Here is a 21,482-nt window from a genome sequence, read left to right on the forward strand (position 1 = left end):
GGATGGTGTGGCGACAATGGCTTCTGTGGATACCGGGACAACCATTTTCAATAATGAGTTTATCTTTAAGAAGCGGTTAGGAGTCTTAGGACGCAAAGTTGTTTGTTTAGGACAGAAACCTGAATTTTCATGGCGCGGGTGGTGAGGCGTTGTGTCCCCTGGGAATGTGTAGTGCTTCGGTGTCCCTGGGTGGAACGGTATTCGCAGCGGAGTTTGCAGTGCTTCCGCGATGCACACATGACATAATTCTAAGTATTGACTTTTTGAGAATGTGTGGCTCTACGGTCGACTGCCACTCTGGGGAACTCTGCGTTGATGGTTCCCTTCCTTCTGGACTTTTAGAGCAGCCACACGTGCTTGAGGATGTGTTCTGCGTAACAGAGGATACAAATGTGCCAGCCCTGTCTATGGTGTGCGTCCCAGTTTTGTGCCCCAGTCATGCCTCCGGCACTTTCGACGCTACAGTGGCACCGCTTGATTCTAACTGTGCAAAGAAATATATTCTGGTTCCCCATTGCCTACTGCCGGTGGTCAAGGGCTGCTCACGGCTAAGGCCATCAAATGTTCTTCGCAACCTGTAGTTTTGCCTGTGAATATGAAGATTGCGACGTGCAGCCGAGACGACGCTCCGTCGGTGGCTTTGGTTACTGATGCACGTGGCAAAAGTGCTGCCGCTCCAGCCCCTGACTCGCAACTGCATCAGATGATCAGCCGCTCTCTAACAAGTGAACAGCGTGACGCTTTGGAGGCCTTACTGGTCAATTATTCTTCCATCTTTGATTTTTCGGTGCCCAGCGGTTCACGGTGCATTCCCGTGACACTTACCCGGCATCACATTGACACAGGCTATACTCTCACCCAATTTGACAGAAGCCGTACAGAGTGTCGCCAACAGAACGCCAGGTCATCAGTGAGCAGGTTCGGGATAAGCTGGAAAAGGGTGTTATTAAAGAGTCATGCAGTCCCTGGACCGCCCCTGTAATTCTGGTGATGATGGTACATGGCGCTTTTGCGTCGACTATCGCCGCCTTAATGCTGCAACAAAGAAAGACGTGTATCCCCTTCCCCGGATCGATGACGCCATAGATTGTCTGTTCATCTGCATCATACTTTTCATCCGTCGATCTGCGATCGGGATATTGGCAGATCCCTATGTACCCTGACGACAAGGAGAAAACGGCTTTTAGCACACCCGATGGCCTGTTTGAATTTAAAGTAATGCCTTTCGGGTTCTGCGATGCTCCTGCTACGTTCGAGAGATTTATGGACGCGACCCCACATGGACAAAAATGGCAAATATGTATGTGCTACCTCGATTCACTGAGCACAATGAACGCCTCGCTCTCGTGCTGGACTGCTTCAGAAACGCCGGTCTAATTCAAAAAGTGTAGCTTCGGTGAGCGTCAGATTTTGGTACTAGGACACTCCGTCGATCGTGACCTGACCCTCAAGACCGCGGCCGTTGCATCGTTTCCAACACCTCAGGATGTGAAGGAACTTCGAAGTTTCCTAAGACTGTGCTCATATTTTCGCCGCTTCATTCCCCGTTCTGCTGACATCGCTAACCCGCTCACATGCCTTCTCCACAAAGACGCTCCCTTTAAGTGGACATCAGAGTGTGACTCTTCTTATGGCGAGCTCAAGTTTTTACTCTCCGATTCTCCGGCATTTCAACCCTTCTGCTCCAACGGAACTGCATACGGACGCCAGTGGTTACGGCGACAAGGAACATGTTATTGCTTACGCCAGTCGTTCCTTAAGCAAGTTTAGTTCAGTCGTTCAGTCGTGTCCGACTCTTCGTGACCCTATGGACCATGTCACGCCACGCTTTCCGGTCTCTCACTATCTTCCTAACATCACATAACTTCATCTGCAGTGCCTCGAGGATGCCATCTAACCATCGCGTTCGCTGCCTGCCCCTTCTCCGGCGACCCTCAACCTTTCCCAACATCAAATCTTTCTCCAGCGACTCCTCTCTTCCTTAAGCAAACCTGAACGCAATTACACAATCACTAAGCAGGAATGCCTCGCTGTAGTTTTCGCCGTTAAGCGGTCCTTAAGCAAACCTGAACGCAATTACACAATCACTAAGCAGGAATGCCTCGCTGTAGTTTTCGCCGTTAAGCGGTTTCGCTGTTATCTATATGGGCGACCCTTCACAGTGGTTACTGATCAGAATCCCCAACCATTCTTTACCGCTGCAGGGGACCCTACAGCTTCCAGTCCCTATTGTATACGGGGTGGTCTTTTGTACAAAAAGGACTATTCTGCCGCTGGTCTCCGCTACCTTCTAGTGGAGCCCGTCAGCCTATGGTCCTCTGTTTTTCGCGTTATGCACGACGACCTCACTTCGGGACACCTGGGATCTGCGCGGACGCTCTATCGCATCCAAGAACGTTTCTACTGGTCACGAATGCGTGAAACCACTGAGAAGTACGTGGCTAGCTGTGCTCAGTGCGCGAGTCACAAACGCCCCACCGGCACTCTTCCTGGTCTCCTTCATCCTGTGACGCCTCCAAGATATCATTTTGAGAAGGTCGGGGTAGACCTCTTTGGACCCTTTCCCAAGTCTTCTTGCAACCGCTGGATCGTCATCTGCACTGATTACCATACTCGTTACTGTGAGACGCAGCTCTACCATCGGCTGCTGCACACCAAGTCTCCCTCTTCCTGCTGCACTCTGTTGTAATGCGCCATGGGCCTCCCCGAGTGTTGATCCGCGACCGAGGTCGTCAGTTCACCGTTGATGTTGTCGAAGAACTCCTTTGTTTGTGTCAAACGTATTTTCGACATTCCGCAAACAAATGGGTTGGTCGAGCGAACCAACCGGACACTCACCAAATGCTTTCAATGTACGTCGCCGCCGACCACGAGGACTGGAACTATGTGCTACCATTTATAACATACGCATACAATACCGCCCAACAGGAAACAACAAGTTACAGTCCATTCTTTCTCACCTATGCCCGTTCTCCTCGACACACCCTCGACACCATCCTCCCGTTCTCCACAGACGACGATCCTAGGATTGCCAAGATCCTCTGCCGGGCTGAAGGAGCCCGCCAGATAGCCCGCCTGAGAACTCTTGCCTCACAAATGCGCTCGAAATCCCGCTACGACGACGACCATCGCCACGTCACCTACCATCCTGGCGAGATGGTCTGGCTTTGGCGTCCACTAAGGAAGCGTGGCTTAAGTCAGAAACTGCTCGCACGCTATTGTTATCCTCGGGAAAATTAGTGACCTCACCTATAGGATTGGGCGCCTTACCAAAAGTGGCCGACGTTCTTCACGAACTGAGCTTGCTCACGTCGCGCGTCTGAAACCCTGTCATCCTCGTGCTGACGATTAACTCGCCCGGAGGGCTACGCCTGCGACGGGGGAAGTGTTACGGACTTGTTCTAAAGCAGAGCACGGGGGAGTGCACGCACGCCTGCGTGCGTGCGTGCACTGGGTGTATAAAATAGGATACCGTAAATAACAGAAGCATAGCCTTACCTGATGTAGCATTGATTTGGACAAATTAATTGAAACAAAATTTCTAATCACGTCATCTGCAGTTTTTAGGCGAATAATTAGAATACTTTAAAATCTAGTTTAAACATTTGTTAACTCCTAGTACTTAGCATGTTTTGAAGCAGGAATGCGAATCTGTCGCCAAACATACGTACCCGTCTTTTAGAGTTGGAAATCTACCCAGGGCTTGAACTTCATTTATGGAGTGCGCTAAAGTACGCTGCTCCCGTTTTACTTTTTTGCTTTCTTTGCGGTCCTTCGCTTCGTATTACTTAGTTGCCGAGACAACGGATGTCAGGATGCGCATGCGTAGTGAAGTATGTCTTGATAACGCAAGCTTTGCATACCATTGGGGTGTACTGATTCACTGAGCAGCAGTAGCTCCAGCGATATGGAATAGCTTGCTTCGCGCACGGAAGTGCGGAACAAAGCGAGTGCTGCCCATGCATTCATTTTTCCTAAATTGAACTCTCCTTTTTCTCTCTTTCTCCCTCTTGTTTTCATCGTCACCGTCACAGGGGGCGTCGTCTAGTCTAGTGGTGAAATTCGCCGACACCGAGAAGGAGCGGCAGCTGAGGCGGATGCAGCAGATGGCGGGCAACATGGGCCTCCTCAACCCTTTCATCTTCAATCAGTTCGGCGCGTACGGTGCCTACGCGCAGGTATGTCCTTCGGCTGGAAAGAACACTTGGGGCGTCTCGTACGCCTGAGTTGGCTCACTGAAGATATTTTCTCTGTTTTACACGCCTGGCGTCGGGAAATGGCCTTTTGCCGTGCTTAGGACCAAATCTGACATCAGTGTGCGGTTTTAGAATGTGTCTTGAATATTCGTGCCTGACATGTGTTCTGTCTAAGTATTTTGCGCTTTAAGGCGTTTATTTTTAATGTAGTGGCATTCGCTCTGTTTCACAAGAATTGCAGCACTGCGAACGCTAAGGGCGACCTGGGCCATAGCCTCCTTGCCTGGGCCTATCGAAACCACGCGCGCAACTTGGCTGTATTCCTACATTTGTACGCCATGGTCGACAGGCGCGTGCAGGAGGAACGCAGTCGTGCTGTGCGCGCCATCCTGATTTTTCCAGGTCGCTTTACCTTTCGCAGTGCTGAAAATTGCTTGTGAAGGTAAGTATATAAATGCCAGCGGAGGAAAATGCGGCGTCAGGCGTTGTCCGTCATAATATTTGCTGATTGGATGACGGGTTGCGTGGCGTCGCACCAGGTTGGAACAGAGGCAGAATCGACGCCTAAAGTGTGCACAGCAGAGAATCTCCAGAAGCGGAGAGCACGACCGCGGAGGTATGTCGCTGAAGATGGTGTAAGGGCGGCAGCACAGTGCTCATATGCTGCGAGCAGCAGCGACAGAGAAACAGAGGCAAGCTGAGCGGGTGCGGGCTTTAATTACATCGCATCCTCAACACCACTGTAATTAGGTGTCCTCTAAATTTATTCTTCTCCGCTTATGAACGCATTTATCGCGCTGAGCTTAGATTCGTGTCGTTCGCGGGCCACTTCGTGCTAGTATTCTGCTTCTTTGAATTTATGTGCCGCGAATTATTTCACCGCCAGATGAGGAGCGTAACTGATTCCAGAGAAGGGTGTCACCACGTTGTTCACAAGCATTGAAAAACGAAGCGAGAATTGTACAGGCGATCAGTGCGATTGGTGCGGCCGAGTATGGGTTAGCGTTGGTGTTCCAGCTATGCGGAGCAACCGCTGACACTTTCAGAATGCCAGAGCGAGTGGCGTGGTCCAGTCCGTCAATCACCACGTGGCAATCCGCATGCCCGCTCCAGTCTCCAGGTCTAATCGAGCAACAATAGTGTGATACACGCCGTGACCCCTCTCTGCCAGCCTTGACCTCCACTCTCTCTGTCTCCCCCCTTCTGTTTTCTATATATCTCTCTCCACTTATCCCCCTCCCCATGCATACCCTTTTTTTTTTTTTTTTTTCTTATCAAATAAGAATTCTATATGGAGCTGACGGTGCATAACACGACACATACTCGGAATGGAGGCTATGGTTTGAGTAAAATGCACATTGTTAGTGAGTGCTTTGTCGTATGCAACACTTTTCGGTAGGAATCCTGTCCAGTGTTATTTTGTTTGCTCTGTGGTCGTCATGTTGTGGTCGTAAGTTTCCTAACGCCGCCGAATGGAGCTCAATCAACCAGCACGCCAAACATGAACACAGTTGGTCTCATGGCCGATGCTCTCCCGAATACATTTTTCTCCTTAAAATCGTGGTGCTTTATCGCAAAAGAAACAAGAATGTATTACTGGATTTTGCGCACGGCTGGCATCTGGTTGTGACGCGCTTTGGCGGCCACCCATCGCAGGAACAGCTGCCGGCGACCACCGGGGAGCAGGCGCAGTACTTGCCGCACGTTGGACGGGCACTCTACCACACGGCAACGGTATGCATGGGCCGCCACGTCTCGGGGACTGTTCACTTCTCTTCCGCGCTTGTGCTTTCTCAAGGCGTGCTCACAAGATGTCCTGCTGCGTGCACATGAAGCACAGTCGCGCATACCTGAATATTGTTTTTAATATATACTACGGCTCCCGCGTAAATATGTGCCACCAAGGTTTTGATGTATACTGTGCGCTGCTGGCCCCATCGTACGCACACTTCGAGCAGATAGCTGCACATAGAGAGGAATGGAACGCTCTTATGGGTCGTAATGCGGAAAAGTCCTCATTTCCGAAAAACCATTTCGCCCCATGGTTGATCAGCTGTAGAGCCAGGATAGAGAAGGTACCCAAGTGCTCATTATTTTCTTTTTTAAGCCGTAGCACACACACACACACACGCACACCTAACAAAAACTGCAGGATAATATTTGGGCAAAGCCAGGCCAGCAGAATAATGTTGGTTGATGGCCATCATGCTTGATTAGCAGTGCATATTATCGCATGATTTCACTCTTCTGTGATTAACTTAAATTAAGGGGCCCATTCCAGCTATTGCAGCCCTCTGCGACGTCAGGTATATATGCACGTATTATAAGTTTTATAAAGCGAGACGTAGCTCTCGTTGGGAAAGTGCATTGGAATGGTGACCGAACTAATGAGAGTGGCACTGTGTGGTGCCAGCTCATGCAGCAGCAGGCGGCGTTGATGGCTGCCGCCCAGGGCGGGTACATGAACCCCATGGCGGCGTTGGCCGCCGCCCAGATCCCCACCATCGGCGCCATGCCCAACGGACTCGCCAGCCCCGCACTCACGCCCACATCCGGTGAGTGACGTCTCCTCCGCTGTGTTTACAGGTCGTATACGAATAAAGCGTGCAGCAATAAAAAAAATGTGCATGCTTTGCACCATTTTTCTCTCGTCTGTCCCGCGTCTTTTAAAGGTGCCGTATAACGTCGCAGACAAATAGTGCTATCATCCGCACCGAAGATGATTTCAGTTTTCCGCCCTGGCAACTGCATATCATTTGCTCCTCGTGTTTTAAACCTCTGCAGTCCTTCCTTCTCGCGTGGCACTGCTTAGCATAGCTGCTACTCTTCCACGTAATTTCTCCTCTCACTTCAGCGCTGACTGGTGGCAGTGATAGAAATCTCACATGTACGAGAAGTAGGATAGGGGAAGGGGGGGGGGGGGGGGGAGCAGTAAGAATAAGGGGCTGGAAAGAAAGTACAGAAATTATGGAAGCACGCTGTCTGTAAAGGGTAGAACGGCGCCAGCATCCCACAGTCCGAATAGTCGCTTACTTTGCGTTACAACAGGAGTGACCGACAGCGAAGCAACGCTTCGGAAATGTTGAGGGCCGCTTGCACCGATATCGATCCCCTACGAAAACTTCGGCTTCAGTGCATCCCACGAGCGGTGCCCCTTTGTATTCGGCAGACTTTGCAAGTCTGGCTAAAGGTGCTTGGGGGCCCCTTTTGAGGCATTATTGTCGCTCCTGACGGGAAAGCAGTCGTCTTGGGGCTTTCCTTCTCGAGGGAGCTCGGCAATGTCTGAAGGTCGGATCGAGAGTTTGGTGCACTTCATATAAGACGAGTTAAGGGCGCTTTGGTGTAACGCGGTTCTGCTAGCGCCTATTTACCCACGTGCAACGAGTACAACACGTCGGTGCCGCTTTTCCTCGTGGGATATGCTTTTGTCCTTGTTCCTTCAACATTCAGCAAGCGCTGCTCGAAACTGCCATCCGCCCTTCAACCGGACAGCGCATGCTCGTCACTTCGAGCGGCCGCGTAGGCGCATTGTTTCGAGGCTTTAATAAACCTGGCGAGCTTAAAGGCACTTTTTCAATGGACCCTTTCAGAAAAGGATCCGAAGCCCGCAGCGGGGTGTCAAAGGCGAGCGCCGCCTTTGAAGAAGTCTGCCACCAGCTGCCGCCGGATTGCTATGCAAGCCCCGAAAAGCGTTTTACCCTCCACTCAGAATGCGCAGCTTGGGCTACTTGAATGACTCGAAGAGCTTAGGTCGCAAGCTGCGACGCGCCTTCCACGACGGCAGGCATGGTCCCTGCAAACACCGACCCATGCAGGGTGTACCTGACACAACCTCGGGCTCTTCAGTCAGAATTATAGCTAACCTAATAGCACATTCGCTGGTCAGCCTCTAATGATATACAGTATACCGAGAAAATGATTATGTGCCCCCACTGTACGACTCTAACTCGCGGCGGCATATCTCATCTACTCTGTGATTGCCCTGCTTTTTCTACTGGACGCTCCGAGATCAAACCCTACCGCCTGAACTACCGTTCCCTTCTAGAAACTGATGCTAACACACAGATGATATTTGCCAAGTATGGCTCGCTTAGTGGCCTGATTAGAGCAATGTGATTTGAGTGACGGCCTAAATAATGAAGATTCTGTCTACTCCCCTTTATCCCCATCCATGGCCATGAGCCTTCCCATTCAATAAAGGACATTCAATCAATCAATCAGTGGTTCTATACGAATAACGTTTATCACAATGCATCTGTGCACAACAACAAATTACTCCGTAGCCCTCCACTATGGCTCCTCGATCTCTCTATCCACTTTCACTCCAACCTTCCTCCCTTCCCTTACGGCACGGTTCAGGTGTCCACAGAAACGAGTGTGACAGATACTGCGCCTTTCCTTCTTGTGAACCAATAATTATTATATTACTGCATAGATCACAATGCTGTTCGTTCATCTGCACGAAAATGTAAAAAAAAAAAAAGAAAGTTGTGTTCGGCCCCGCCGCGGTGGTTAGGGCGCTCGACTTCTGTGCCCAAGGATGCCGGATCGAATTCCGGCCGTGGCGGTCGCTTCTCGATTGAAGCGAAAAGCAAAGCGCCGTTGAAAGATCCCCAGGTTACCTAAGGTGGTCAAAATTTCCGGAGTCCTCCTGTGCGGCGTTTCTTACGCGCCGCGCGCGGTTCATGATTTCCACCGAGGAGACCACAGCCGTCACCGACAATCGCCCACTCACCGTACGCACTTACCGCTGCGGGATGTGAGCGCGAAGCTGCGCCAGGTGAACAGACTCTTCCTCTCACCTCCTTGCGCGTGTTGAATAATAATAATAATAATAATAATAATAATAATAATAATAATAATAATAATAATAATAATAATAATAATAATAATAATAATGCTTCCCCTTTGGGTGGGTTTTTATTTCACCCCGTACACGGCGCGGCGTTCGCTCGCTACGGCGGTTCTTGAGTGCGGTTATTTTGCCGTTACTCGAACATAATAAAGACTGTTCGAGTACGTAACTCGGTGTTTGGCCCCTCTGGCTCAAACCCGCCGCAGTAGCGACTTCTCGCACCGCGGGCTGGTGTTCTCAGCTCTGTCTGCTAGGGCTGGCACGTCCCCCCCCCCCCCCCCTCGTGGCGCATTCTTGCGAGAATAACCCCCATAATCTGTACTAAAATGTAAAACAAATGAAAACGAACAACATACGAATCATATGCATTAAGACGTCTATATCAAAGCAAAACGAAACATAATGTAAACTGTAAAATTAAGTACAGAAGAGGTAAGCAGTACTGCGCTACTGCGCACCTGCCTCACATTTGATTAACTATACGCAAATCTGCTGTAATTTGTTGTAGAGTCACCGGTGTAGTTGCGCGCATTGGCTCAGTTTGCGATGGAGGCGAAAAGCAAGGCGCCCGTGTGCTGTGCGATGTCAGTGTACGTTAAAGAGCTTCAGGTGGTCGAAATTTCCGGAGTCCTCCATTGCGGCGTCTCTCATAGCCTGAGTTACCTTGGGACGTTAAACCCCCCAACCAAACCAAACGAACATAGAGAACGCTGTGTTACCCGAGTGTGCAAAACTAGCCATAGCTTTACTGACCACTCATTCGAGCCCAGCCCAGAAGCCACAAAGTTCCGCGGCTATGTTCACTTTTCTGGTGAGCCTGTAATGTGGCATTTGAAAGCAGGTGGACTATAGCAGGTGGAAGTAAAGCACTTTACCTTACCTTATTGTAATATGCAGGCAATTGTAGGAGGAATAAAATAAAAGACACAGAGCAATGTTGCTGTCAGGTGGATGTATATCTGTCACATAAGTACGCACGCACGCGCACACACACACACCCATGCACGCACGCGCGCGAGACATTCCGTTAGCTAGCGGTAGCGCTGCTATTTACCGTGTCGTTTTTCTTTTCGTACTGCTGTGGTCAGCTGCATTTGCTCTATATTGTATTAAACGACCTCGTTCAGCACTAAGGTTTATACTAAGTAAAGCTTTGCGCTCGTTCATCACGTTATACTTAATTTATTACAGCTTACCATCACTCTTGCAGCATCCGTCGTTCGTTCGAGGCTGTTGCATCAAACTACCACCAGGAATCGCTTTGCTCTTCGGCGATCAACTCTTTCGGAGTATTTCTGCAACACCGCTATGCGCATCGGCGGCTGGTTGCCTCACGATGGCTGGAAAGCAAGAAAGAAAACACGAGAGAGCGAACGATTTCTCTTCTTTGCTGCTGCCGGCGGCGTTAACGACATCGCCACATGTTCCTCACTCGAATCGGCCGCGTTATACGGCCTCGGAGCGCGTGCGCGCTGCAAACCCGATGCGTGCGAGTCGAGCATCGCTTCCTGCCTGCTGCTGTCTGTGCGTGGTGGCACCGATGGCAGCAAGAACGGCGCACACCAGGGAGTGAGCGCACGTTCCGGGCTCGCGGTCGGCCGTCGTGCGAAGTGCTCGACGTCTGTCGAGCCTCGAACGACTGCTCGTTACTCATTCCGCGCGGATTCCCGCGGCCGGCGCGGGAAGGAGCGCGAGGGCTCTGTTGGCGCTCTGCCTTACTACCTGCGATGCGGCGTTGCGTCGCTGATTTCTCCGCACCGCCGTTTGGTTGCTCGCCGCGGTTCTCCCTCATAGGAAAGCGGTGGAGGCTTTCATGATTGGCCTCAGTTTTCCCTTTTTTTCCTCTGCATGCGCTCTCTCTTTCCCTGTATCGCAGCACGTGCGGATACGGCGCCGTTCATTTGTCATGGCGCGAGAACAGAGACGCAGCGGAGGCCGCGTTCGCTCTCTGTCGGCCGTTCGCGTGGAGAGCGCGCTGCGTGGGAAAAGCGCCTTCCGGGAGACGGGAGCTAAAAGCGGCAGAAATGAGTTGTGTACGGTCCATGTGTATGTGCGTGCTGCTGCTGCGGGCGTGGTTTTTTCGCGATTGAGCCAAAATACGGGCTAGGCGTGTGACGGATTGCGCGGAGGCGTATCAAAAGCGCGCCCGCACGTTGCACAGCGCCGGCTCTGAGCGACTCTTTTGCAAGAGCGACGGGATCGCGCAACGTTCATTTCCTTTTGAAGTCGGGGGAATATTTGCCTTTAAAAATGCGCGGCTGTTATGCGCAGCTATAGGCGCGTATAATCACAGTTTCTTCCTATCTGTGAAAAGCAGATCCCTTCTTCTATTCCAGCAGGCGAGTCTTCATCATATTTCCAAAAAGTGCACGTTGTCAGAAAGCATTAATTTATATTCCCGACTGCCCAGAGTAATGTGTTACCCGAACTCGAACGAATTCCAACAGGTAATACTTCGTGACGGCTAGGGCTCTTGTAGACTGCCTAACGAGCTTTTTTTTTATTATTATTTTACCTTGGAGAGGTAGAGGAAATTGGGAAATTTAGCCGGACAGGAAAGAGTACTTCCTCTGTCCTTTTTGCGCTGACTGCGCAAACGAGCAGACGCGGCCGTGGTTTCCGGTGCAGTGCATTCGCATCTGCCGCCGTTTAAAGGGCCACTGTCCAGGGAAGGCCCTTTTAAGCAAAGGAGCCCAGTGTTTCGATCAGGTACCGGAGATAGTCTGTGCAAAATGCTACAGTGACACGCGCGCCGCAAAGCATCGAAAATACAATTCAAAGCTCTGTCATGCTCTCCTCCGGGAAGCCAGCTTCCCCGTTTCCTGCGCTGGCCCGACGGGCCACAGCAATGACGTACGTGCCGCGAACGATGTCCATTGGTCCGTCTCGCTGACTGACGGGAGAAGGATAGGTGTCTACCGCTCGCAGCGCTCTTTTTCTCGCCACGGCCAGACTGAATCCAGCGGCGCGCGCTCCCTCGACCGTTTTTTTTTTTTTTTTATATATATATATATATATATATATATATATATATATATATATATATATATTTCGCGCTCGCGGGGAGCAACGCCCCACCTCCCGCCAAACGCGGAGGAGGAAGGGAATTTGTATTGCGGAGGGTAGACGACCTCGGGCAGGAGAGTGAAAAACCATTGCGAGGGAACGGAAGGAGAGAGGCATGACAGAATCGGGTGATTGCGGTGGCTGTAACTGCGTTATTAGTTACTCTTTTCAAAAACATTTTGCGGCCTTGCGTTCTAGGGGCGAAGTCTCACAGTCACCGGGGTAGAAAATATTTTCGACCGGAGGGTGGACAGTGGGCCTTTAAGGAAAAATGTGTCAGCTGTCTTCATTACGCCGGCGAGGAGTTAGGCGCGCGGGCCATTATACAGAGCCGATGCGAAACTTAACACATGAATGGCGCAGCAACTTTCTGCACTCGGTGCGCGCATGTTTGGGAGGCAGTACGATGGCTCTGCGATGTGAGAAAGCGATGGTGCGTAGCCGAAACTATATAGCCGCTACATGCTGTGCGGGGTTTCAGTGGCTCCAAGCGCGAAATGAAGTGTTTGAAAAAAAAAAAAAAAATATCCCTAGTCCGTCCGAATCGGCAAAGGGGTCTTTTCATTCAGCTTTGGTTCTCCTTGTATGGTATGGTGTGTATAACTTTAATGAAATACCGGCAAACGACGGTTTAATGCGTCACAACTCTGGCCAGTCGTCGACCCGGGGTTATGTCCTACTCTGCATTACCTTATTTTGGCCCGTTTGTGGTGGGCCGTGAGGCTTGTGCTTTTCGAGCGCACCCCGGGCCTGGTGGACGGCTCATATTTGACTTTCCTTGTCTGTACTTTGCACATTACTTTGAAGTTCAGGCGGTTATGTGTCTTGGATGTAGCTTCGGTCGGGAACCTGGTACAGTCCCACTTGATGTGCCATTGGTCCGCCGAACCCACTTCACATGCAGCACACATTACTCGTGTAGATGTCTGATTATTGGTTCTCCTTGTATTGCTTTATGTAGGATGGGTGCAACTTCTTAACTGTTATTGCTCTTACTGTACCAGTTAGCTGTGTGGAATTATTATTGGCTGCATGTGTGCGAGACAATAATTACCAGCCTGTCTCATTGTAATGTTTCAGCGTTGAGCGAGCTTAAGCGAGCCATTATTTGCGAACTAAATTGCTAAAGCTGTTCAACCCTAACGCTGTTCACACTGAAGACATTTTAGTGGTTGTCGCACGCCTAGGCACTCGCAACTGCATGCTGCGACCGCTTATGTTGGCTGTTCTGTTTGAGCATAGCGCCATGCTGTACTGTACTATGTATCGTGGCTTTATCGCGGCGGGTTCTTGAGGCTGTGCTGGTAGCCTGTCGCGTACGTGACGTGTAGTGCTGCTTTCGAGGGTACCACCGAGCGGAGGGGGACTGAAGGCGCTTGCGCGCGATGCAGGCGCCACGACACACCCGGTGAACGGAGCGCTTCCCTCCCCGACAGTGACCAGTTTCACAGTGGCTCAGGCGAATGGACAGGCGGGTGAAGTCTACACAAACGGCATGCCTCACTATCCATGTGAGTACACGCCCTGCGGTCCACACCTCTGCGACTGCAGTGGAGGCGCAGCATCCACTCCCTGTTTCATGTCCTTCTACAAAATGTCTTTTTTCATTTCTGGTCCATATAAGCTGGTGACGACTGATTCGAGTTGTCATTTAATCTGATCTGCTTCTTTCTCCCCCTTAACCTTGTCCCATCCCCCCCCATTTTTCTTTCTTCACACGCGCAGCGTATTGGACTCAAACTCGCTCATCCTCAGATTCATGCAAACTCAGCTTGATCGAACTTATCTCAGACACAAACTGACATTTGAGCATATATGCCCGACTGAGCGGACGCATGACGAAGTTCCTTGATCGATCTCTGCGGCAAACTGTCTTGGACGAGCTATAATTCTCGGCTACTTAATTTGGTGTCTCGCAAGAGAGACAAGTTCGATCCCTCACAGACAGGACCTGACCACACAAGGCAGCAGTGATGTTTCCAAGCAGGGTAACCCAGTTTCCAAGCTCGCTTGACTTTCACCGCAAGGCCTTTTCGGCATGCGAACACATTTAAGTTGTGTTCGCGATAAATTTTCAGGACATGGCTATTTTTATCATTCTTTTTTGGCCTGTGACCTAGTACGCAAGAGCCTCTAACTGTTGCGCAATAATCTCTGAACGGGCTTCCGAGCTAATAATCGCATATATGCCCCTGAGAGCCTGCTGTTGAAGATATACATTACTTGTCAGCTGACAAGTCACACTAAAATCTCTGAAGTCTTTATAATGTTATCAGTGAAAAGGAAGGCTCCTCAATGTAAACACGTTAGCCTCTGGAGCATATGTGTTCTTCAGCAACTTAGATTATAACTTTATAACTGATGAACGCATAATTATATTCTTATGAGAACAAAAACCAGCCAAGGGACGAGGACGAAGGAAGACGAAGTACACACGGAAGCTGGAACTAACAACTGTGCTTTATTGAAATAATAACATTTCCCAAGAAACCTAGCAAGGCATGCGCAGCTCGACGTCCAACACACAGGATAAAAGTGACAAAAAAAGAAAACAGCAAACTCGTCCCTTGGCTGGTTTTTGTTCTTTAAGACTATGTACCAACTGACCCAGATTTCAACCCTCCTTCATTGCATAATTATATGTTGATTTGTAGAAGCTTGTGATTAAAATTGACGTATTACTTTCTCATTTAGATTTCCGTATGAGTGACTGCTGGTAAAAACCAAGTGTGCAGGGCAGAACATGTTGCGAATGAAACGTCGGGGACGTCTCGCTATGCTGCCTCGTTTCCAATTTTCTCCTTTACGAAAAGAAAAAGAGAAGGCGAATAAATATTGCGAATAAAAATTGTTTTAGCGCACTCCTCGAAAGCGTGCATGCAATATCCTTCGCTTGCGCTGTATCATATCCTGTTTCTTTTCTTGCATTTCTGTGACCGAGGAAAAAATTCCAATAGAAAGCTGACGATCATGATACTCCTTTCGTTGTGGAAATTCAAGCCGTTCTTTTCGACGAGGTCATTTGAGGACAAAGTCTCACAAGCTTCAACTCCTTTGCGTACAAGGAGTTGTGTGTGTGTGTGTGTGTGTGTGTGTGTGTGTGTGTGTGTGTGTGTGTGTGTGTGTGTGTGTGTGTGTGTGTGTGTGTGTGTGTGTGTGTGTGTGTGTGTGTGTGTGTGTGTGTGTGTGTGTGTGTGTGTGTGTGTGTGTGTGTGTGTGTGTGTGTGTGTGTGTGTGTGTGTGTGTGTGTGTGTGTGTGTGTGTGTGTGTGTGTGTGTGTGTGTGTGTGTGTGTGTGTGTGTGTGTGTGTGTGTGTGTGTGTGTGTGTGTGTGTGCGTGCGTGCGTGCGTGCGTGCGTGCGACAACGGTATGCCCGCCGTGGCTAGGCTCGTTTTCCAAGTTGCGTTGCTCAAGATGTGTAAGAGCAGTATAAAGCTGCTGTTTTCTGTCTGTGTTTGCAGTGCATTCCGGGCCTCCCGACGCCGTTCGGGTCATACTACAAGAATTACCCAGCCATCTTCACACGGAGGGTAGGTTCCTTCGGGTTCTTTGCGGCGCGAGCGAGCGCCGCGGCGCGTTAGTTTTTTAGCTATTCGCCATAGTGAACCAGAATAGAATTCAAGATATGGGGGAGGGGAGCGGGTGAGGGGAGGATTCGCGCTTGAAAATACTTCGTTAGCTACGCGCTCGCCAGTGTGTCCACCAATGAACTTGGCAGACACTCTTGAAACGTGCTTCAGGGCTGACGTTCCTGCCCCTTATTCGTTAGTGGCAGCCACACAAAAGCAATTCGCGTTTTTTTTTTTTTTAATTCGTATCATCAGCTTGCGACTACGAACAGCTCAGTGTGTTATAACGGTGACCACCTCCTGAGCAGTCGGATACGCGCACAAGACGTTTTCGTAATAAACGAGGACACAGAGTCCTTCCAAGCCGCACTGGTCGCGTAATCGACCAATTTTCTGCTTCATATAGCTCACGAAGTAATGTACAAGTATACTCAGCAGACTATTTTACAGACGTGCTCCTGGCACATATGTTATGCGTTGTGGTGCTAATTTGCGTATCTGTCGTTACTCGTTGTCTCAGGCGTCACCGAGTGAACGTGTCGCCGCGGTTAATTCACGCCTTCACTCGCTGCAGGCATCCTGAGATGGTGTTTTTTTTTTTCTTTTTTTTTTTTTAACCCAACAGCCCAGGCAGTTCCGAACGGTGACGCCCTCCAGCCCGCTGCCTACCCGGCGCTGCAGCCCTTCGCCGGCATCCGTGAGTGACTGTCGTCTAAGCGCAAATATACAGATCGGGTGCGCCATGCTTTGCGCGCATGTGATGACACCAGGTGGCAATATATGAATGCCTAAGAATGCTGAAACGCGAAATTTTGATCAGAGAACTATCTCGCGGTTTTAAAGTACGGAAGCCGCACGTGGACTATGATAGAAGTACAGTGGATTACTCCGGATTAATTTCTGTCATCTGGGCTAGAAACGCTGGTATGCGCAAGAAAAGAAAATAAAGAAATGACGATACGTAAATTTGCAAGGTTCATGAGACAAGGAACTGTCATTAATTATTATTAGTTAGTTATGTAGTGGCGCCGATTTACACCTGTGAGTTAATGGCGAAGCACAATTAAATTCCCGTGATTCGGAAGTTGCGGCAGTGACCGTTTACAATTGATTCTTGAATGTTCGAAAACAAACGCATAGGTAAGGCTTTCTTCTCTAGGCTCACTATAAATATATTGCACATAGAACACAATTTCAGTGAAACGAACAAAACACCTATCATTCACTACTCTTTCACAATAACTACATTGTAATAATTAAATTATACTTCTATTTTACTTAATCGCCTCAGAAAGGGAATCCAATGTTTTCGTCCAGGTTGAGCGCTGTTTCAAGGAATACGCGTAAAGCCAAGAATTTACGAACAAAATTATAACAACCACACAACCAGCGCCGCAAGGTGTGTACACGGCCGGTTCATCTCACAAAGTTAAAGAAGTATAGACACATAATTTTTGGGTCCGTGTTTTATCCTTTGTAGTGTGGCCTAAGACATTACTGTACATGGATTACCACGTCATATTAGCCTGTGACTGCTGAATAATTTATAATCGAATTTCTTTTCTCACCCGTTTCGGTTTCAACATCAAAGAGGTGGCTGTAACTTCATAGTCAAGTCTAGGACACGCAAGGGATTAAAATGCAGCGATATAATCATTGTTGTGTTATTTGAATAAATTACGATGATAAAGCCAGCCTGCCTCAAGAACAGGAATCGCTAGAAATGAAGAATCAGCGATTATGCCGCGCTTCAAGATTGTGACGTCACAGCCATCTCACGGATGCCGAAACCGAAACTGGTGAGAAAAGAAAATTCAATTATAAATTAGCGGTCGCAGGCGAAAACTGCGTGCGGATCGATATGCAGAAATGATTTACGCATCATTAAAAATGAAGAAATATGCCATCAAACTGCTCGAGATGTCCTTGTACCTCGTCACGAGTGTACGCAAGAAAAAAAAAAAAAAAAAACAGAAGAAAGAGGGAGAGAGAATAACAAAGTAGATTGGAACTGTCATTAATGGGAGTACCCAGTGGAGCGATGTTAGTCATAGAATTTTCCTCAAAAAATCCGAACTAAAGGGCTGCCTCGCTGCGTTGTAGCAGGCAGACGGGACGATGCTCTCACCCTCTCACTCTGCCGTCGCTGGCAGTGGTCACGTAGAAACACGTGACAGCGACACCGCCCCGGCTATGCCACCATACCCCGGCGTAGGATGCTGTGAAATTTTTCTCCCAGTATTTTAGTATTTTCTAGCAGTACAGTATTCCAGTGACTTTCCGCAACCAAACGGCTGGCCGCCAGCCATGGACAGTGGCCGCCGCGCTCTTATTTATCGCAGAGGCCACGGATAGCGGCGCTACCCGGTTCAAGCCCTGAGAAGCGTTCGGCAGCGAAAGACGCGTGTATTGCTGTTGTGTGTCGTGGTTCAGCTTGTCGCGTCGTTCCTGTCCCTGAGCACTTTCTGAGATCGCGGACGAAAGCGAGGAACCTCTCGAGCCGGCGTTTAACTCGATTCTTGGTTCCTGTTGTCGTGGGTGCCACGTACAGACAGGTCTTTTGGTCGCCGCTAGGTTGCCGCTTGCGGCGAGCATTGATGTGGAACGAGGTGCACGACGTCACGGGCGGGCAAACTCGGCGCCTCTCCCGAACTCGCACGTTCACGCAGCAGGACAGGAACGAAGTACACAAGACAGGGCGGGGAGCGTTTGTGTCGGCCGATCTCCCTCCCCCTAGACGGCAACCGGCGGCGAAAAACCCCCAGCAGCTACTCGAAGGCGTGACGTCAGCACAGTTGCCTTCGCTTAGGGATTCCAGCGCCCTTGTGAATACGAGCAAGCTTTTCTACGCCGCTCATCTGGCAAGGAAGAAAAATCCATAAAGATTTATTGGACCACCAAGCGGGGCGCGGACGGGAGCGCGCGTTCGTACTCCTGTCATGTCGTTGTTACGACTGAAGGAAGAAGGAAAAGAAAATGCACGGGCCTGCTACTGGCTCTGTAGCTGAGCTGAGCCACCTCCGCTGCCTCGTGTGGACAGAAGAGAAAATCGAGAAGAAAAAAATTGGTCTGGCTTAGCTTATGGTTAAGCCTAGGATGCGAAGCATACTAGCATTTCTTCTGCGCGCTGCTCCTTTCATTTCTCACTTTGCTTCTTCCGGTAAGCACGCTCCTTTACAAGGCGCTGTTCCCGCTGTTCAGGAGTTTCTTCAGCACGCATTTTCCGTTTGGTAGCATTTCGCCGCTCGAACTGAGTAGAAGTACTCGAAGCTTCATCCTTCACCTCGGCATTGGTTGTCGAACGCTGCTGTCTAGCTGCATACTGTACACGTCGCTTGGCAAACCGTACTTCTCGTTCTTCTCCCGTTTCCGTGGCTGTTTGTAACTTGCGCTTTGCGTTCTGGCGAGCCGCCCTTTCCCTGGCCGACATCTCGCTGCTCAACTGACTCAACGAGTACGTCGGCTTTTATACAATTGCGTGACGTCAGTATCTCCTAGCGGTAGGAGCGGGAGTTAGGCCGCCAGCGGAGGCTGCGCGTCCTCAAGCGAGCGCACGAGTTGAGCCCCAGCTTTCACAGCTGTTGTGACGTCATATCACGTGGTGCGCCGATGTAGGTCAAGTGGTACCTACGCGGCAGCGCGCGGCGCAGCAAGGAAGAGCTTGGTTGTGCGGCTAGTATGCTTCGCATAATAAGAGAGAGAGAAAGACATTCGTCGCAACAGCCGTCATCCACCACCGAAAAGGCAGCGGGTGCAATGACGGCCTACAACAGATAGAAATTCGGTGGCAGAGTAGCCCCCGTCGCCAGCCGCAGTGACCATGGTAGGACTGCCCCCCCCCCCCCCCCTGCCGTTTTCCATGTTGACGAAGCGAGGTGGCATTTTCAGAGGGTGAAACGCGAAACGCACAAAATATCGTGATCTATTTCTTTTATGGCGGCTGGCCCCAGTGACCTTCAAACGAGCTTGCACTAATGTTTCATTAACGAAAGTCATAAGCTGCAGTGGGCGGCGGCCGTAAGCCTGCAGGACTTGGGGCTCCCTCTCGTTGCCTTTCAGCCGACACTGCGGAGAGCCCAATGGCTCGCAGTTATGAATTGCGAAAAGCTCATTATTGCGCTTCTTTTCAGAACCCGAAAGTGCACAATTTGCATATGCTAATTCTGGGATGCTCCCCGCAGGGCATCGCGGGGGGGATTATAGATAGTGTAGCCTCCTTTTTTTTTTTTGTCTCAATGTTCTTTCCTTCCCTGTAGGAGCTTCTTGCCATTTCCTTTGTACTCAAAGTCAATGCTAATAATACAGGCACAATCTCTTATAAGGCACACGGTGCAGTTACTTTGCTGCTGCACTTCACGTCGAAAGCTTTTGGGTTTAAAGCAGCTGGATGTAAAATAACCATTTTAATCACCCTGGTGAGCTGGACTCTTTCAAAATAAACCTTGGGCGCCTTAGGATAAAAGGGAACGCTTTTAAAAGCAACTTTCCACAGCGCGGAAATGCATTTCAGTTGTGTTCTAACATGTGGCAGAGAATGCAGGAAGCAATTCACTATGCTGGCTAAGGACTTTTATCTGCAACCTCCTTATTTTGATGTTTGTGTGTGTGCATGAATGTATGAATATGTTCACATTTTATTATTAATTATCCTTGTAATGGCAGGAACTGTCTATTTGTTCTTAGGGCTGCTTGTGGAACTTTTGGCAGTTTGCATATTCTTTCCTGTTCTTTTTTGCAATACTTTCAGATGGATACATTTCAGTGCTCACGTTATTGGAGGAGATGATGGTGCACTAACGAAGAGAAATTATGGGGGACACATAAGCGATGTCTTTAAGGGTATGACGCGATAGCATAGGCGACCGCCCGACATATAAAGCCCTGTTTTAGCCAAGCTGTATGAACGTGACTGCGTGCCCTAGGAGCAGCGTGCTCGACTCAGCATTCAAGAGCACCGGAAGGTTGATTCTGTCGACATTCCCACCTAAAATGAGCAACCCGAGTTCGCAGATCCTCCCACCTTTCTTATAATATGGGGTCTGTTTAAGTCGCATAAACCACCCAAGAATCAGTCTTTGACCATGTCGGCTGCCAGCTACAGCGTGCCAACACTATGCTCATGATTTTTCGCTCACAGTGCCGATGCCGGATTTTCAGGTGAATGGGGCTATTGAGTAAAATATTTGAAAATAGGTTTCAAAAGGTATTCCAAAAGATAATATCAAACACACTTTGTGGCCAAAGTATGTTCCTGCAGCCACAGCCCTCTGTGGTGCTGACTGATGTTGTTGCTACTTTCTCGCAGCCACGTACCCCGCGGCGTACGGACAGTTCGCCCAAGCTCTCACGCAGCAGCCAGCGGTGGTCCCCCAGACGCAGCGAGAGGGTAAGCGTGGCACCCTTCTGCTGATATGGGCTAGCCACATAGGCTGGGCTTCGCTTTGTGCCTAAATGTGTACGCTGGTATATGATTGAGCTCGAACTTTGCGTTTTTATTTATTTATTTATTTATACAAGTACCTGCAGCGCCCAGGGGCATTATAGCAGGGGGGGCAATAACGAAAAAAAATACCTAAAATGAGCATGTTACAATACTGAAAGTATACAGTAAAGCACATTTGTTTAACAATAAAAAGAACAACACTGAAAATGTGAGTGCGAGAAACAGGTTTAAAAGGGTGGAAAGCTACTACGACAAATTGGACGCCAGGAAAGACTGAAAATGTTTACCTGTTTTACATTGTGCTATGCTCTTAGGAAGACTATTCCAAAGTGAAGAAGTGTGAGGAAAAAAGG

The 21,482-nt window shown here is 49.5% G+C and overlaps 1 protein-coding gene across 8 annotated transcripts in view; it reads left to right on the forward strand.

The window, feature by feature from the left end:
• bru3 (CUGBP Elav-like family member bruno 3) overlaps window positions 1–21,482 on the forward strand; it is a 609,833-nt gene that overhangs the window by 560,550 nt on the left and 27,801 nt on the right. For 6 of the 8 annotated variants that reach the window (XM_084606110.1, XM_084606111.1, XM_084606109.1 and 3 more), the window contains 7 exons: window positions 4,035–4,178; window positions 5,853–5,930; window positions 6,610–6,751; window positions 13,509–13,628; window positions 15,579–15,647; window positions 16,312–16,383; window positions 20,992–21,072. In XM_084606110.1, coding sequence (XP_084462236.1) covers window positions 4,035–4,178; window positions 5,853–5,930; window positions 6,610–6,751; window positions 13,509–13,628; window positions 15,579–15,647; window positions 16,312–16,383; window positions 20,992–21,072 — 706 coding nt within the window. The remainder of the gene's footprint in view (window positions 1–4,034; window positions 4,179–5,852; window positions 5,931–6,609; window positions 6,752–13,508; window positions 13,629–15,578; window positions 15,648–16,311; window positions 16,384–20,991; window positions 21,073–21,482) is intronic. The other 2 variants (XM_084606105.1, XM_084606106.1) reach the window with 2 other exon arrangements.

This window comes from Amblyomma maculatum, chromosome 6, assembly GCF_055883805.1.
Source record: "Amblyomma maculatum isolate TAMU_Amacu chromosome 6, ASM5588380v1, whole genome shotgun sequence".
Taxonomy (NCBI): domain Eukaryota; kingdom Metazoa; phylum Arthropoda; class Arachnida; order Ixodida; family Ixodidae; genus Amblyomma; species Amblyomma maculatum.